Here is a 19,721-nt window from a genome sequence, read left to right on the forward strand (position 1 = left end):
CGATTTTCGAGCGCGAATGCACGTGTGGACACGCACGTGTATCGTGATAGATTCATCCCGTAACGCGAAAGTTATCCTGTTACGTCGGATGAAGCTTTCGGAAGTTTACGCGGAATAAATCCACACGTCAGCCAGTTTTTTATGTTTCCAAAAATCCTTGATAAATTTGGCACTTCTTTGAACAATTGTACGAAATATTTTGCGTTCTATTTTATTTCTCGAATTCTTCACACTTTGCATATTTTTTTTACTGTCTTATTAAAAATAAATATTGCCAAAGGTAGCAAAGATATAGACAATTGCAAATACTCTGTCGCAAATAGAATAAAAATAACATTTTATACAGTGGGAAAAATTTTAGGGGATGATTTGTCGAAAATTAAGAAAGGTTTTTCATACAAACATTAAAACGTTCTTATAAAAATTGAATAGGAGTTGCTAGTTTCATCCTTTATAACAATATGCGAGGCTGAAAAAAATATTAATAAATAACCTTTTTACTAGTAAAAAATATCCATCTAATTTCAATTTTTTAACTTGTTCCAAATTTGAAAAAAAAAACCCAATTTTTACCCCCATTTTTGGAGGAGTGTAATTCCAGAGGAAGGGATGTAAGAGTTTATATGAAAAACCCTCCCTTAATTTTCGACAAAGAATCATCTCCTAAAATTTGTCAAACTTATTAAAAAACACCTGTATAGATATAATCGTCATTTAAAATTCTCGATATATTGATTTATTGATGTCTTTGAAGCATTAAAGGAATTCCGAACATATCTCGTAAAATGCGCGGCAAGTCGATACTCGTGCTTGTTACACACGTAAACTACGGGACGCGCATTTATACCTGCGGATGGATACGATAAAGAGAAGAAACGACATCTCGCCGGGAATCCCGGGAAGAGTCATCGTCCCGGAATCGAGAGGGGGAACTCTTCAACTTTAAATCGACGCGACGGGGAGTATGTTTCCCCGCTTCCACTCCCGTTTCCCCTGCGAGTGTGTCTTCCCAGAACCTTCCTCTAAGTTACTGCACGTACGACGAGGGCAGTAAATTTTCGGGAGCTATCTCGCCGAAGCGCCGCGAAACTATTCCACGTAAGGATCCCCGTCGCCGGGTTAGGCGACCGGAACGTAGGAAGGAATGCTCCCTGGAAGATCAGCGATTTCCGGAAACGAGGCCGAAAGGAGATTACGTATGTGCCAATACTCGCGAAATCCAGAGAGGACCCTGCCATCCTGCTCGTCCTCTCCTGTCCGTCCCATCCTCTCCCATCGTTCTCCTCTTTGCAGCTCAGCGAATGCCCGAGACGTAGCAGTTTCGTTGATCGAAGCTCTCGCTTCTCGCTGGAATATCTCACATTTGTTTCCGCAAGAACCGATCGTCTCTGTCCAGGAGTTACGATGTATCGCCCGAGCTCATGTGACATAACGAACATACTTGCTATTCGACGCGGTGGCAGAAATCGATTCACCACCGTGCAACTACGTCCCTTAACATTGACTATATCAAACTGCATAGCGGAATATCGAATGGCTTTCCGTATACGCAAAACTTATCTATTTCCGATCAGAACTAGTTCTATTATTGACGCGTAATCATAAAGAGAAAGACGGAGAGACGATGGCATAAACGGATCTTGTGTCATAAAAGATCTCGAAAAGATAAATTTTTACAAAAATTTTTATAAGCATACAAAATTTTCTAGACAAAATATACGAAAATTACATTTATTATAATCAGTTACCACGATATATTTGTTCGGTGAAAATAAAATAATTTGACAAATATTCCAGTTATGTAAATTTGAATTCAGATTATTTCAATAGACTCAACGATGCCGAAAATAATTCATGGTATGTCAGATATGCTGAAAACTTCTCGGCCCTTGCTATTGGCGCTTGAAATATTCAAATCACGTTTACACTCGTCTGAGGTCCCTTAAATCGAAATATTCCAGACGAATGCCGTGTTTTCAGGTAGAAGAAACAAACGAAACGTATTCTCGTCTCGGTTAATTCGACTGGCAGGAATCTCCCCAAGAGTTTCGTGCAATGACTTTTGTTATCTTTTGCTATCAGAAAAATAGCTTAACTATCGTTCATCGTTTTAGCAGATCTTATTAAGAAAAATATTTGTAGATAGTAAATAATCGTTAATAAAGATTGTGTTGAAAGTCAACGTCGTAAATAATGTGTGAATTTATATACCGAATCATGTGCAGAATATCGTGACACATTATCGCATAATTTCGGAGCGAACAGATCAGAACTTGTTTGAAGGCTACGCCTACGATGTGCATATGTAACGCCAGACATTGCCTCGGCGATGTTCGCGTCAGCTTGAAAGCCGCATCTAAACTTCTAAAGTTTGTTCCAACTATATTACTTGACGCTAATCCTAATACAAGGATTACACTAATGATTATAGTAATTTATCTTATAACTGAAATTAATATAATTAATGTAATTTACTTGTGTAATAATTATAAACATACGCGTTATTTTTACGAATGTATAATTAATACATATACATCAGAATAATAGTCGAAATAATTTAATTAGTGTCTAATGTAATTATGTAATAATAAAAAAAAATGCTATAAAACATTTATGGCAAATTCGACTGCACAACATAATTCGATAACACAACATAAAATCAGGGAAAGCAATATTACAAAATATTCCATTAAAAATAGAGCATTTTACGCGCAGAGCACTTTGCGGGATTCCATTATCTCAAACACAAATTATTCATGAAAGGATAAGTGCTTTCGATTCTAGAGCGATCGAGCGCACCGGCAGAAGAGAAGCTCTAGAAGGAATCTTTCGCGAATGCACGATCTTCTTTTTCAAGATCAAACCGCGTAAGCCTGGCTGATAATGCAAAGTTAGATAGACTCTGCCTTTCTCGAATCACGCAAATCTCAGGGCGATCGCGGTCCTAGATCTAAAGCGAATTCGTGCCCCCGTTAACTATCGAAGACAGCAAAATTGGAAGGTGGTAATCCGAACCAGGACACCTCGAATTCACTTAACCCACCGGTTTCAGAGATTCTTCGCAACCACTTCTAACGGAGATCCTCGAAGTGAAAACGTTGGAAAGAGGATAGGCGCTGCGGAAATTGGTAGCTTTTTCGATGCTAGCAAACCCGGCTTTGCTTTCCTCTCGCGAAGGAACAAGGTAAACCGGTTAAAAGGCGATGCACAGAGAAGCAATATCCGCAAGCAGTCGGATTCTGTGAACGAAAGAGATCCTGCAGGGAGATCAACCATTTTAAAGAAAGTCGGTTCGTCTGACGAAATAAACGTGATGTGCGCTTCAACTAAATAGTTTCTCCATTTTAAACTGTATTCATTCGACGAGTGATTCTGACAGATATATATTCTTATATTCATCTCTTTTAGTTTGTACTTGATCTAACGTTGGTTACCCGATTACTTTTAATAAGATTTATTCATAAATTCTTGTAAACGTCGATTGAAATCTTTAATTGTTAGTGATTTATTGATCGGGATTTTTATAAATGTGTATAAAAAAGCACGATTTATATCTCAAAATAAAAAATAATATATTTACATTTCAAAAACACAAAAAAACCAACGTATATTTTTTTGAGATTTATTTAAATCTAAAAAAACAGCATACAGAGCGTAAAAACATATTTTCAAGATCATATTTTATTCACGCAGATAAAGAAAATGACGTTAGCATAATATTAAATTTGATTACTTTTTCTTGTAGTCAAATTTATTTTAAGATAATGTTTCAAGATAGATAAATACATATGCGATATATAAAGTATGTAAAACATATGGAGATACGAGCAAGTTTTCTGCTGCCATAACTAAAAGGATATTCTATATAACATTCTTAAGGCAGTACCGTCTTATTATTCATCATGTACAAAAGAAAATATACTTGAAAATATAAAAGAGTCATATTGTATTATCGACATAAATTGTATATCATTACGAACAAGAAAAGATAAAAATGAAACCATTTTAAGAAAATTTTTCTCTCTCTTTTAAGAAAATTACTTCTATTTAAATAAATTTTTTTTTGCATATACCGACTAAATAAATTTTGCATATACTTCTATTTAAATAAATTTTGCATATAACTGCGTTCCTTTCATGATATTAATCATATCTTCTCGATTTTATTTGAATTTTTCGTTTTGCGAATAAAATTCTTTTTACATGTGGGCCCGAATTTCACTCATCGTACTGATTGTACATTTTCTCTGATTATTTATCACAATATATTTCAAGTTTTTATTAAATTTTATAAATTCATTTTTTCCGAATAATTCTTCATTTAAGTCTGAGAAATATTATAGTTAAAATATATTATTATGCTCTATAGAACTGCATTTAATTGATCAAAGATGAATGTTGCAGTAAACAAGGTGCAATTAAACAGCATGAAAATTAATTAAGCGAAAAGCGGCGTTAAAAGTTAATACTGAGGAAAATTAAATCATAATTGCACTACAATGAAAACATAATTACAATTAAAGCAAGTCTAATATGACATATACATAGTAAATTTAACTGCCAGAATGATTGTGTTAGTGCCAATCAAACTTAACGAGAGTTGTTATCGCATTGTCCCAACAAATGTGCCCGTCTGACCTTAATACCCCATGTAAAGCGCTATTCGTGCCTACGACAGCTTACGCACTATTACACAGATTTCTATCTAATTACGATCGGATAAGCAGTTGTCACGATGTAATCTTCCAATAAATTTACCCGACAGATAATTTATTTCCGATATTGCTCATTATTTTTTTTCGTATTTTTTCACGCGTTACTTATTATTTTTGTTCTAATTAAATACGTTGTATTTAAGATATTAAGAAAATGAGAAACGCTTACATATACACGCACATATTGTTACTCGACAAAAGATCTTCCAAAGAGAGTTTTGCGTGCGCAATTTACAATCAAATCGTTTCGAACGCTCTGATAAACGAACTAAATTCACGGTACATTTAACCGCCAAATGTAATATATGACAAACAAGTTTCGCGAATGCGCGTAGCGTTCCAGATAAGTTGTGTCGCACATGGGGGAAGTTACTACAGGAAGGAATAGGTAATCTTTCAAGATGTAGTCAGGATTCGTAAGGAAGAAACGTATCGCGGATACTAGTGTACCGGTTTTACGATACTGCCTATCTACATATCGTGTACCGTTTTATGGTTTTATATATGGCAACTCTATAGCGTATTCTTGAAATTATGCGCAGTTTACGACGGGAAACGCGATACGATAGTCGTTATAAACCGTAAAAACAGTGCCGAGTTCAGTTTCGACTGTTGCTGCCTAGTGCAGGAAATTAATCACCCTCTGCCTTAAATGATTTAGAAACGGAGAGTCGTAAACATTCGAATTAACATGACGCGTTATTTTATTACATTACTTGAATATAAAATTTATTAAATAAATTTAAATATGTGTAAATTATATTTAGAATAAACTAAAAATAAATTCAAAATTGATTTATACAAATCAATGGAATGGTTTCTTTGTTTAACGTTTATTGTAGCAGTTATGTTACATCAGTATATTACTAATGAGAGAGCAAGCCTCACAGTAATTGATCATAGTGTAACTACAGGATATCAAAGCTCTTCGTCAAGTAATTAATATGCATGCGCATACATGTTGTTGACACGACGGTGGGTCGAAAAGAGCGACTGCTAATTGAACCATGAAGTTCACAAGTCGTGTCGTATAAATGCCTGGCTAATGGGAAAGCAAGACAGCATTACCTTGTCAAAACAGTAGTTTCCAAATTACAATGTGTTGTTGTTTCTAAATCGATTTGATGTAAATCACGAAATTCAGAAGCTGTTGACTTTGTTTGATAAATGGCAGCACCGCGAATGGAATGAATTATTCAACGTTGTAAAGTAACATGAAGAATTTTTTATAGAGTCGAAATTACTACGACATATAATATCGTTTGTGGATATCGATCCTCTTAAAAATCTATAATTATAAAATCAAAGCTTAAAATGAAAAAAAGATATTTATATAATAGGAAAGTTTAAAAATTAAAAATATAAATAATTATATTGTTATATTGTTTATCGGTTTTTTAGCGAATTTCACAAAATTTTCATGACTTGAATGTTTAATAATATTTAAAAAAATTACTTTGAAACATTTATATTTTACGTATCGTACATCTGAATATATAAATATGTATCAATGCATCTATATGTCTGTTTATCAGAAATGTTCATTTCATGCCACAATACAATACGATGCAAAACGTGGTAGAGTGGCAAATAAATAATTTAACAAAAAATCGAGGAAACACGAAAAAGAGAGAGATGTTTTTAGTAGTACGTGTAAACCTTTTAATTCCATTGCAGAAATTTCGTTTGGGAAAGGCGAGAGATTCTGACGAGGAAATGGACGCGCTGAAAGAGACACGTTTCGTTTTTCTTCGGGCAGAAGTGCGCGCTGACTGTTTTCATCGCGTTAAAACACGGTGCAGAAACGTTTTCGCGCTTTATTACCGTTGGTGTTGCATGAAGCGCTGAGTACGCTCTTGAGAACTACGTATACAGCCGTGTACTTGGATCGAAACGATGTATATCTCGCGTAAAGCGCATTTTCTACTGAATTCTCAACTACTTTCTTCTTTTCACAACTTATAATCTCTTACCGCATCGATTTCACAGAGGAGCATGCTTTGAACCTCTCATCCGATTAGACAAACGTTTTCTTTGCGCACATTCATACATCGATATCTTTTAATAAAACCTTCGAAAGTGCCAATCGAAAGTTGCCGGTCCAACATATGGACCAAGGAAATTTTTTTTCTTGTCTTAGTAAGTTAAAATATTTTTAGAATATAATTCTAAAAAAATATATATATATACATGTGCAGAAAAGACAAATAACAATAAATATAATTAACATTAAACTCCTGAAGGTCGCCAGTAAATAAAATAAAAGAAGTAATTAAAAACGACCACACTGGCAAATTTTATTAAAGTGAATCACGACGTTTCGACCATGGTTTTGGTCCTTTTCGAGTGAACTACAAACGATTATTTCCAGTATTACACAAAAAAATTAATTATATTGATTTTGAAATAAAAAATGAGCGGCAAGTTAAATACATACATTAATTCAGTTAACTATTCTATCGTGAGAAATAAGGAAATCACTTGGTCAAGATTATCATGTCAACGTCTCCATCAACACACAGAGAAAGACTAGACAACCTTTATTAGTCTATCATAAATATTGTTTAAATTTTCAGTGTCCTTGTGTAAGTTGATCGTGTTGTCAAACTTTTTTATAAAAAACGGCGATTTTTCTCTTTCTCACGTGTTTCTCTTTATGTAAAATAACCGGTAATGACCAATCGAAGTCATGATTAAATTCAACTTTATGTTTATTTATAAATAACAGAAAAATTACTTTCGTGCACTTTTATGTTGTTGCGATGTTCTTTTACACGAGTGCTTAAATGTCTTTTTGTTTGGCCAATATATGACTGAAACGTCGTGATTCACTTGAATAAAATTTGCCAGTGTGGTCGTTTTTAATTACTTCTTTTAAATATAATTAAGTTTGCATCACAATATTATATTTCAGTCTTAGTGGATGGTAATAGGACATTCATCTCCATAAATGCCGTTACGTGTCAAGTACCGTCCATCGTTGCTAAAATTGATCATCCGCTAATCCATTTGTCGCCGTGGCTTAATTCTATCAATACCAGGTGCCAATAATCCAAATCGAGGAGCTTCACGTAACCGCGATATCTTAGTTTACTAATGGCGCATCGTACACCAGATTCCAGGGGCATAGAGCATTTATGGCGATCGTGCCAGGAATGCGGCGTATGTCCTACGAACAACATATTCCCCGAGATCAGCAGAGCGAATAGAAGAACCGATATACATATATCGGCCGCGCCAAGTTTGCCCAGTCACTCGATCGAAATACTTAAGGAGAAAGATAGCTTTGGGATTCCGATATAATGCTGAACCGGCATTTCTCTCTACGAAGATTAATGTTTAAATTGAAAACGTTTCTTGAATTCCAAGTGAATCCGCCCTTAATCGCTCGCTGCGAAATAATCGGAGTACGTTGACTCCTTCGCTCGATAGCAAACAGAGAAGGGATCCGATACGATTACCCTCCAAGTCGGAGATTCATTTACCTTGCTGTCACGATGCCTTTGCGCGTTAATGTACGTACGTTTATGTGTGCTAATGGAATTGCTATCTGTTTGCTTATATATCATTTTAACACATGTTTTATTTGTCAAGAAATTCTATGTCGAAGAAACTGAAAATATATCTCCGGCAAATGAATACCTAGCTGGTAAAAGAAATATCGTAGATATTTTTCATATCTAGATTGTATACCACTGGGTTGTACAAGGTTTCGTTCGATCTAATTCGCACTATTTAGCTCTTTCGAGAGTTCGTTAATCATATTTCATGAAAGATCTTTTCAAGGATCTCCCCCGAGTGCTCTCAGGTAAGGCACGCACGCTTTGCTGGATTCGAATTCAAAGCCTTTGGCACGCACGTCTCGTGAAACGCTGTATGTTTTATCGCCTGATCGTAAAAACGTATACGATATCGTCCCTCTACGGAAGCGCAAATGTAAATGTAGATGAGAATGATGTGCCGCTATTGAGGCTTCTCGTGCTCGCGATTCTCCAGCGAGGTCAGAAGGAAGAGGCATTCGTCGATTCAGTTGAGCGTGAATGGCGCGATATCGCGGCTTGATGCTTGCGAAAAATCGATTCGGTCTAGACGTCTTTGTGATACAGATTTCTGAATCGACCATTGCCGCCGCTCGATTACGCGCAAAGAACTTTGTAGATGCTTGTGCCTCCTCGTGGCATATATGTTTATCATATTTAAAGCTATGAAAAGACGCGTTTATATTACAATTTATTATATTATATTTTTATAGCAAAGATACAATTGTATAATCTTCTGTTAAAAATGTTACGAAATTAAAACTTGATATTCACTGAGCGAGAAATATTATTGTACACAGGAAACACGCTTCACAGATAACAGTTCAGGAAGTATATATTTTCAGCATATCAAAATCGAACGTCATCGAGATAAGAACTTGTTAGCATGATTGACACAAACAGCATTGCCACGTTTATTAATTTAATAATATTTTCTTGCGAAATAGATTCAAATTAAAAATATACTTGTGCATGTACAAGTCATGTTATATTCGCTATCAGCAATTGTATGTAGTAGAAACTTTTTCAGTTCTAAGGCTTTTATGAATTATAAGATCCAAATTTTTTTTATATTTTAAATATATATTTTTGATATATATATATATTCTCGCATATATGTACAGAAATATATTATACAAAAGCAGTTTTAACATGATAAAGAAACTTTCTTTTCTATCGAGAAAAAATGTGTCTCACGAAACTGCAAAGAGAACACAATTTTTTCTTACACTAGAGTCAAATAATTTTTATGTTCTCATGTATTCGTATGCAACTCCGTCTTAGTAAGACGTGGACTCTTTGTTATTCAAGGAAGCTATTCGCACTATTCTGAGAGCTCGGCCGTACTTTTTCGTAAACATGCTTCAACATGCGCTGCATAGTGCCTGGCAGACGAAGTTTAACTTTACCCGTGGATTTATTCAGACAAGAATCTCTCATGGCAAAGGCAGCCGTAAATATTTGTCAGTGAAATAGGAAAATTTTGACAAAGACTATAACACTTTAATTTATTATTGCATACAGCATATAAATATGTAATAATTGTAATTAATAAAAAATATAATTTTGATCAATTCAAGAAGAGAGTTTGTTCGCAACGTTTGTAAAGTAAACAAGAAAAAATTACTGATGTGGTTTCCTTAGAAGGTAAACTGAAATGTGATAATTTATGAAAATCCCTCCTATAATATACAATGAAAATCAAATAAATTACGACATCTTAATTTGCAATTTATAAAATATTACGTTACTAAATAGTAAAATGTTAAAAATACTTTATCGAACTACGTATATTGAACAAAATCGCAAATTCGCTTATTTCAATTTTTTTCGTAACTTTTATTTAATTTCAGGAAGCTCCTTGCAATCTGTCAGGCGGGAAACAGGATTACGGATGTGACGATACGATGACGCGAGATCCGCAACGACGGAGAGATCATTCTCGCACTGTAAATCGGTGGATCGCGAGGATGGTCCTCCAAATCCTGTTAATACAGAATTTCGTTACATTTAAAGCCGTAGCTCAGATAGCCGAATGTCCGCCGTCAGAGACAATTCCGGGCTGTCCTTGCTATAACTTTGAAGACGGTCTCTTTCTAGAATGCGCTGGCGCTACGGAAGAAACTCTAAAAACTACATTACAAGGCGTGCTAAGTATAAGCGGTAAGTATAAACAATTAATTATAAGTATAAGCAATTTTTATTGAGTCAAAATCATTTTTATTGAGTCAAAAGCGTCTGGTCTCGCTAAACATATTTCAAACTACTATGAAGACACGTGTCGAAAATTCGCATAACATTCGCATAGCATTTCCTCTCTGTCTGATTAAATAATTATAAATAACAATAAATATACAATATACTTGCATCATATGAATTTTGAAATGTATGCTTTGCAAAAGTATAAAAAGAGAGGAAGAGTTAAAAATATATAATTGAGATATATATGTAACTTTTTTCAATGTGTATATTAATATTGCTACAAAATAATGTTTATAATATAAATTAATAATATGCGATTAAAAATACATTTAGCAATAACCGCAAAAGCATCGATTCCATTGCACGCTATTAAATTTACTCGTCATACCTCATTTAATATCAAAGTACTTACATGAAAAGCGCACATTTACTTACAACATTTTTATGCAGTTTTAATGTAAGACGAATAAGGGAAAGCCATTTTCTTTAACGCTCTCATAAAACTAATGAAATGTGCAATTAGTTACTGCTGCCAAACTCAAAGTTCCTGCTATAGTCTCACATTAATGGTCGTGCCTTTTACGACCATTTCCAGGTACGGGCACGATGGTACAGTCATTGAGCGTTTACGAGCTTGACAAGAGCATCGAGGAACTGAGAGAGGACGCTTTCCCGCCCGGATCGCAAATCAGGCATCTCCAAATATCACATTCATCCTTACGCGAAATAAGCGAGGGGGCCTTTACGAATCTAAAGGATAGCCTGGAATCTTTGGCACTGGTTTCCGGCCGCTTATCTCACGTGCCTCAAAAATCATTAGCCGACTTACGAAAGCTTGCTGCTCTGGATCTCGAGACGAATTTGATACAGGATCTTTCGTCCTACTGCTTTTATGGCTTGAAGCTAATGAAATTGACTCTGAAGGGTAATCAAATATCGAAAATTTCCGAATACGCGTTTGCGGGTCTCGAAGATAGTCTCAGCGATCTGGATCTAGCGGAAAACAAGCTGAAGTTGTTTCCTATGGCACCCATGAGAAGACTCGAGAGTTTAGCTTCACTTAGGCTGGCGTGGAACGAGATATCGGAATTACCCGACGACGGTTACAGTCTTCTTAGCTCCCTGTTGATCCTCGATCTGAGCAGTAACAATTTTGAGAAGCTAGCTGAAGATTGCTTCAGGCCCTGCCCGATCCTTCACACTTTATCTCTTTACTACAACTCCATCGAGAGCATTCACAAGGACGCCTTCGTATCGTTGAAGGATCTAGAATCGATCGACTTGAGCCATAATAAAATCGTTTTCCTCGATGTGACAACATTTAAAGGAAACGAACGACTGCGCACGATCGAGCTTAGTCATAACCACATTCACTACATCGGCGGTGTATTTGCGAGGTTGCCCGAACTGAGGGAACTTTATCTGGCGGAAAACAATATTCTCGAGATCCCGGGAGATGCGTTCGCTGGCAGCGTTAGTCTCGCAGTGGTATATCTACAGCAGAATGCCATTCGAAGGATCGACGCCAAGGGTCTCACGAGTCTCACGCAGCTGGCCCAATTGCATCTGAGTAACAACTACATCGAGAAGGTGCCGCGGGAGTTCCTCGAACATTGCGAAAACCTCTCGTCGCTCTCTCTAGATGGTAACAAGATCCGCGAACTACAACCGGGCACCTTTGTCAAGCTGCATCAGCTGCGCGAGCTGCGGCTACAGGATAATCATATAACGGAGGTGAAGCGTGGCGTTTTCACGCCGCTTCCGGCGCTCCTCGAGCTCCATTTGCAAAACAACGCCATTACCTCTATGGAAACGGGCGCGCTAAGAACGTTGAATAGTCTCCAGCACGTTAATCTACAGGGCAATCAATTGACTATGCTCGGCGACGTCTTTCAGCTATCCGCCTCGGAGTCGTCTTCCGGCGGAAGCTCTTTGGTGTCCATTCAGTTGGACAGTAACGGCCTGGCAGTGCTGCACAATGATTCTCTGCGCGGCCAAGCGTCCGTCAGAATCATGTGGCTTGGCCACAACAAGTTGACACATTTGCAAGCGCCTCTCTTCAGGGATCTCCTTTTAGTGGAGCGTCTTTATCTGACGAACAATTCTATATCTAGAATCGAGGACGGTGCTTTTCAGCCAATGCAGGCTTTGAAATTCCTCGAGCTTAGTATGAACAAGCTGAGTCACGTAACGGCGAAAACGTTCTCGGAGTTGCACGAGCTCGAGGAACTATATTTACAAAATAATGGTTTGAAGCGGCTCGATCCTTACGCGTTAACGGCGCTCAAGAAGCTGAAGGTATTGGACCTGGCGAATAATTATCTCACCGTTTTGCAAGACGCGATTTTTCAGGAGGATTTGCCAATTAGGACGTTGAACTTGAAGAACTGTTCGATAATCACGATAGAGAATGGTGCCTTTCGCGGACTCAATAATCTGTTCGATCTCAATTTGGATGACAATCTTCTCACAGCATCGGCGCTTCTGAATTTGCACATCCCTGGTCTTCGAACATTAGTGGCATCCGGTAACAACTTCAGTCAGATTACGGAACACTGTTTCAACGGGCTGCCATCTCTACAAGAGCTGCTCCTGGACGATTCGCAAATAGGCCAGCTGCCGGAAACTATCTTCGTGCTGAATCGAAATCTTGTGCGTTTGCATTTAAATTGTAATCATCTGCGCACTCTGCCGCCAGGCATTTTTGATAGAATGCACTCGTTGCGAGAAATACGTCTGGATTATAATCGATTCCAAGACATTCCGTATTCGGCGCTGGCGAGTGCTCGCAATCTCGAAATCCTCACATTGTCCACCAACGAAATCATCAACGTCGATGTGGCGAGTTTCGCCAGTTTAAAGCATCTGAGAGAGCTGGATCTGAGCCACAATAAAATTGAAACAATGTCCGGCTTTGCGATGGCCAATTTATCACTTTTGACATCTGTGGATCTCAGTCACAATAATTTAAATGCGCTACCGGCGAACTTCTTCGCGCATTCATCTTTATTGCGAAGAGTCGATTTATCGGAAAATAAATTTCGACAAATACCCGCGGTCGCTCTCTCGGGTCAGAATCTCCCCGGTCTTGCATGGCTAAATCTTACCCGGAATCCTTTAAATAGAATCCACGATCTGCCATCGGAAGCAATGTATCCTATTCTCCAGGAAGTGCACATATCCGGCACGAATCTCAGTATAGTAACCTCGCAAGACTTCGAGGCCTTTCCGGCATTGCTGCACCTTTATTTAGGGCAGAATGGCATTCTTCGAGTATCGCCAGGCGCGTTTCGAAGCCTGCCGAATCTACTCACTCTTCATCTCGGCATGAACAGTTTAGAGATCCTGCCAAAGGAGAGACTTCAGGGTATGGAACACTTGCGCATACTCAATTTAACGCATAACCGTCTGAAAGAGCTCGAGGAGTTTCCGGAAGATCTCAAATCACTTCAAATACTGGACTTGTCCTACAATCAAATCGGCATCGTCGGCAAAGTGACGTTCAAGAATTTAATTAGCCTGATCGAGCTGCATCTTTACGGTAACTGGATAAACGCCATCTCCAGCGAGGCATTTAGACCCCTGAAGAAGTTACGTCTACTTGACTTGAGTAGGAATTACTTGGAAAATTTGCCACTGAACGCTTTCCGGCCACTCGAGACGCAAATAAGGAGCCTGCGGGCTGAAGGTGAGCTAAGACACGTCTCTCTTTCTAGTATTTCTAATTAATTTCGCGCTTGTATGAATGCTTGCTTCTTTCTTGAGAAGAGCGATAAAAGTTGTTGATTGCTGTGAATTCGAATACAAGTGAACAAAGGCAAAGAGAAAAAGAAAGAGAGAGAGAGAATTTTCTCTCATACATACGGCGACTATCGATCCGAATGAATTTACTACTACTCGAAAACCAATCATATCGCCAGTCACGTATTGCCATATTTCGAATCAATATTCAACACTAGAATAATCAAACAAGCTTGCACTCCATTTAATTTTCATTTCTAATGATATTTGCAATTTAATTTCTCATGTCTTAATGTTTCTCGGAAATTTATTTAAAATATATCACAGATAAAAAAAAATATATGTTTTCTTTCACAAAATTTGCGAAAATGTAATCCTGACGATAAAATATTATATATTGTGTGCCATTTAATTCATTTATTCATGATACTCGCAGACATATTTTATGCAAATTATTATGTATTGAATTGAAATTATAAATTTTGATTGTTGATTTAATAGTTGATGCATGAGATTTGTAATTAATTTTAATCAGTTACAGCACACGCGAGAGAATAAATGAAACTTATATTTATTATATATGAGATTTTCATTATAGATTAAATTTCCAGTGAAATAACTAGAGAGTATAAAGTTCTGCTTTATGGTTATGCAATAAGAATAGAATATATATAAAATTTCTCTTATAATAAATATAATGTAAATTTTTCATTATTATATCATGTATATAAATATAATGTAAATTTTTCATTATATAAAAAGGCTCTTTTGTGAATATTTTTTAATTAATATCTAATCATAAATTAATAAATAAATTATTTCATTCTCTCGAACTCGTGTATTTTTATATATTACGCGTATATAGAAAAAAATATTATCAAATATATATAATGCAAAATATAAGATCTATCATCTCTCACAAATTCAAATATACTTTCAGTATCAAAGAATCAGTATCCATTTTGTCCTATTTAATTCGATTAATTATCGAGCATAGTTAATGAATTTTATTCATGCAGGAAGTTCGTTTTTTAATCCAATCTTAAATCTAAATGAATCTAAATAAATATCAAATTACAATTAATTAACGAAATGATCTTATTAACAGAGAACCCCTTACACTGTGGCTGCGAATCGCAAGAGTTGTGGGAATGGTTAAGGGATCATCAGAAACTGGTGAGTGGAGTCGGTGGGGGTCGTAGCCGCGGAAGAAATGGCGTCGGAGTCGGTGACGTCGAGGGTGGTTTGTTAAGATGCGAACAGCCGCCTGAGCTACGGGGTCTCGTCTTCCTCGATCTTGACCCCCACGCCTTCTGTTCCGCTCCACTGGTTTTGAAACTCGCAATTCAAGACATTCAGCCCTTCTCCGTTCTGGTATCGTGGCAGAGCAGAAATCATTCCGGCCTCCATGGATACCAAGTGGCGTACCACGCCTTGGATAATGTCGACGAGGTAAAGAAATTTTTATGAGAAAAGTCGAAATTTTACACAATGTTAAGAAAAAAAGAAAAAAACTTAAGAAAAGACTGCTTAGCAATAACAATTTAGAAATTAAACATACTCTAGTAATTGTATATAAAATTTGATTCCGCTTCTCATTTAATATATAATTTTTGATTAACGAGATTATTATATTATTTAAATTTTTTCCGCAGAGAATTTTAAAAATTTGTAGTTTATCCAGTTTTATTCTTTTTACATAATAATTTATAATAGTTTATTTACATTTCCTAATATTAAAAATAATGAACCAAATATTAATAATTTAATAAGTGAAATAATAATTTAATAATTGAATATTAAAAGTAATGAACCAAACTTATACATATACACAGATAATTAAAATCATGCTAGAAGCTAAAATTTGCTGCATTATTTCACGAACGCCCGTTTCTTATTTATTCAAGCCCGGCGACGGATAAAAAATCGCGCATGTTGATGACGAGATGCCCGTTTTTATCGGCATTTCAGGTACGAGGTAAGCTGCTGGATCCAAAGGCACGCTCGGTGAGATTGACAAAGTTGGTGTCTGACACGCGCTATCTGATTTGCGTACTCGGCTTAGGCAGTTGGGGTACGCCAATCCCGGAGGACATCGGTTCCTGGCAATGGAATGCCTCGCATGACGACGTGATCGTAGGATCCTCGCTGCCCGTGATGGTGAATTCACCTACGAGCCGGTGCACCGAGGTCAGAACTTTGGACGCGCCCGATTCGGTTGTGGGCGATGGTACGGTGAGCGATAGAGGCGGTCTGGCGAGTATCCTCACGAGACGGCTAGGCCTGATCGTAGGCAGCTGCATGGGCTTCGTCGTCTTCGTGGTGCTAATTTCCGTTCTGGGTTACATGAAGATGAAAAAGCAACGCGCGACGATTAAGCGAGATCAACCGTTGTCCTCGAATCCGCCAGAATACATGTCTTACAGGCACTTCTCCTTGCAAAGCGGCGACAGAGCGGAGAACGCATGTCCGAGTTTCATCAGCAACATCGGACCGCCATCCCTCGGTTCGTAGCAAAAGGCGAAGGAGTCTCGAAAAGAGACCGCTCAACACGACATTGAAATGAAAACCATGTCGACTTGTACCAGTATCTATAGCTAATAATCGCGCGGGTAAAAGAGACGTGTCGATGACATTTGCGTATTGTCGTCGAAAATGTGACAAGAAACGAGACGGCCGTGTGGATTGGGCGTCCGAACTATTTGCGCGTAATTAAAATATTACGTCGGAATTGTTTTGAGTAATCAAATGTGAAATCATCGATTATATAATCGTCGATTACATAGTGTGTGATGATGTCGTGATAATTTTATTCCGCTGTCACGACGATCGATCAACGTAATTTCTTTTATTTGGAGTACGTAATCTAGGTAAGATACTGATATACGCATACTGTTCGATCTTTTGTAGCGAATGATCAAATCGACACCAATCGATAAAAATTTTTTAATCGACAGCGATACATCAACAATGTAGAAGAATTTTTGTACTATCTCATCAAACCACACTACCGCTCTCGTGATTATCTGCTCATCATTATACCAAGAGAAAAATGCGATAAAGCAAAGTGCCAAAAAACCGTGGATACAATGCTTTCATTAACAGCGCGATTTCTACTACGAGAATATCTTCGAATGACTTAATCTTATCATACATCGGCGGGAAGCGATGGTGCGCGACTTAAACGCGTTTAAAAGCCTTGTGCCAAAAAAAACTGTAAAACGTAAAAAATTCCGAGGATTCCGAGGATTCCTCCTGCAAGAGAATCAAATGCGCGCGATAAATTAACTTGGACAAGAAATTTTTTTCCAAGAAGAGTATTCTTCACGAGAAGAGAAATGTTTTTTACGACGCGTATCATGAAAACCGGCTGTCAGCGGCGAGTAATTCCGCTGCTTTACCGAAAAACGAACAACGACGTATCAACCCTCTCCCTTCGAAACTTCGAATCTCTCGTACGAGAAGACTGATTTTTTAAGACGTTTGAAATTTCCTGCATAATTCCGAGACTCGTCTACTCGTATCGTACATGGCGCGAGACTTTTTTTTTTGTTTGTAAATAACGCAAGACATCGCGGCATAACGGTACAGGTATGTATTCATGAAGTTCATCTTTATAGTGCTGCGTAAGCAATATTACACTTATTCGTATCGATAGTTCTAATGATCAGCACTAACGTAATTAAGGAGATACGCGATATGCGTAAAAAGCTCACATCGTCGTCCTTAAAATATCGCGATAGAAAAGATTTTGCGAATGATTGTAATTTAGCCTCTTCGATTTTGATAATATCACGTTACGAGGCAGATTTGCGGCAATCGAACAAGCACATTTTTGAATTGTGAAAGACTAAGTGTGATTCCTGCCAAACAAAAATAAAAGAAAGAAATAATCGATTTCAAGTTGCCAAATGTTAATTGTGTATCAAATATCGTGAAAAATCGGTTTATTGTATATAGATAGAAGATATATATATACATATTAGCATTCTTTATTATAGTTTAGGCTTTCGGTTAATAAAAGTAAGGCTGTAAATCAATTTCAATTGTTGTTCGTACAATTTCCCCAACTTATATTAATAAACCGACTAGTTATAATTAATTTTTCAGTTCAGTGTTTTCTAATTACTACGAAACAATTAACACATCCTATAATGAAAACTTTCAGGACGCAGGAAAAACAGTGATAATAGCAAAAATAAGAATTTTATTTGTTTTATAAAAATTATCTTTAATTTCTCGCACAAACATAGGAAATATAGATTGTGCGCCTATTTTGTCAATTTGAGCCAAGATTAAAAATAAAAAAGAAAGTAATGTCTCAAAAGCATTATTTTCTTCAAATTAATTAGATGCAAATCGTTATATCTATAGTGGGGATACAAATCTCCAAGGAGGAAGAGCGTGGAAAATTAAACATTCTAAATATAGATACGCAAAGGATATAAAATGAGACAAAATAATAAATATTTATAATATAAATAATTATAAATATTTACATATAATTTAGATATTAATTAGTAATAAAAATCTAAATTTTTAATGCAAAAAAATACAAATTAATTAATAATATACATAAAAGAAAAAGTATAAACCCTTCTGAAAGTTTTTTTTTTATTTTGACATAACATTTTTTCGATACGCGCAGTCTATATTTTTTACGTTTATGATTTCTTATACATTAATCATCTTTATTGCGCGATTACTTATTCGCTTTGTGCTAAAACTACACGCGAAGCATCTAGTTTATGATTCAGCCACCATTCTAGTCAAATGGAATTTCCTAGCGTATCTCCGGCAATCCGTTAAGTCATCTCACGACTAATTAATTAATTATAATAGCAGCTTATACCGGACAGCTTAGAACACGCCTGTAGTTTACGTAGATTTCGTAATTAACTTGAGTCTATCCCTAAGCGTCAATCAGTTCCGATCTGATATGTCAGAGGAGAAGCTATAGAAATTACAAGGAGATACTTGTTCTAATAATACACGCTTCAATACGCAGGTTTGCTTTACAACTATTTTGCAGAAGTATCGTGTGGCAGGTAAGTGAATTTTAAAGATTGTTATACACGCCAAAAATTTTTATCGAAAGATTTAAAAAATATACATAGATGTATAAATATTTATTTTTCCTAATATTTTGTTTCCATTCCATTGTCAATTTAATCTCTTACATTCTGTAATAACTTTTAAATTTATATGTGAATAGTAACAGCTCTCTTTATTTCGACAAACGAAATATTCTCATCGTTGTGGGAAAATTATCGACACGTATAAAAAAAATAAAAAAAGTTACATCATTTTTTCAGTAAAATTTCTACAATGTGTTAGATATTAGCTAAAAAATGCAAAAACGTGCATATAGTATTTTTAAAATATTCAGTAAAAATATATCGAATAGTATAGAATAATAACAAATATGCAAGGAATACTAAGAATTTCAATTTTCCTTAATTAAGTATAATCGTATCGGAATGCGTAGCAACGTCGATGCTGAATACATTAAAATATCGCGAGG

At 36.4% G+C, this 19,721-nt stretch overlaps 1 protein-coding gene across 10 annotated transcripts in view; it reads left to right on the forward strand.

Moving 5' to 3' along the window:
• Positions 1-17,600, forward strand: part of LOC105254731 (chaoptin) — a 102,564-nt gene extending 84,964 nt beyond the window's left edge. For all 10 annotated transcript variants that reach the window (XM_025408231.1, XM_025408006.1, XM_025408082.1 and 7 more), the window contains 4 exons: positions 10,108-10,417; positions 11,052-14,144; positions 15,306-15,649; positions 16,169-17,600. In XM_025408231.1, the coding sequence (XP_025264016.1) occupies positions 10,162-10,417; positions 11,052-14,144; positions 15,306-15,649; positions 16,169-16,711 (4,236 nt within the window). In that variant the 5' untranslated portion in view covers positions 10,108-10,161 and the 3' untranslated portion in view covers positions 16,712-17,600. The remainder of the gene's footprint in view (positions 1-10,107; positions 10,418-11,051; positions 14,145-15,305; positions 15,650-16,168) is intronic.
• Positions 17,601-19,721: the final 2,121 nt, after the last annotated feature.

The sequence above is a fragment of the Camponotus floridanus genome, unplaced genomic scaffold (assembly GCF_003227725.1).
Source record: "Camponotus floridanus strain SB8 unplaced genomic scaffold, Cflo_v7.5 scaffold1, whole genome shotgun sequence".
Taxonomy (NCBI): Eukaryota; Metazoa; Arthropoda; class Insecta; order Hymenoptera; family Formicidae; genus Camponotus; species Camponotus floridanus.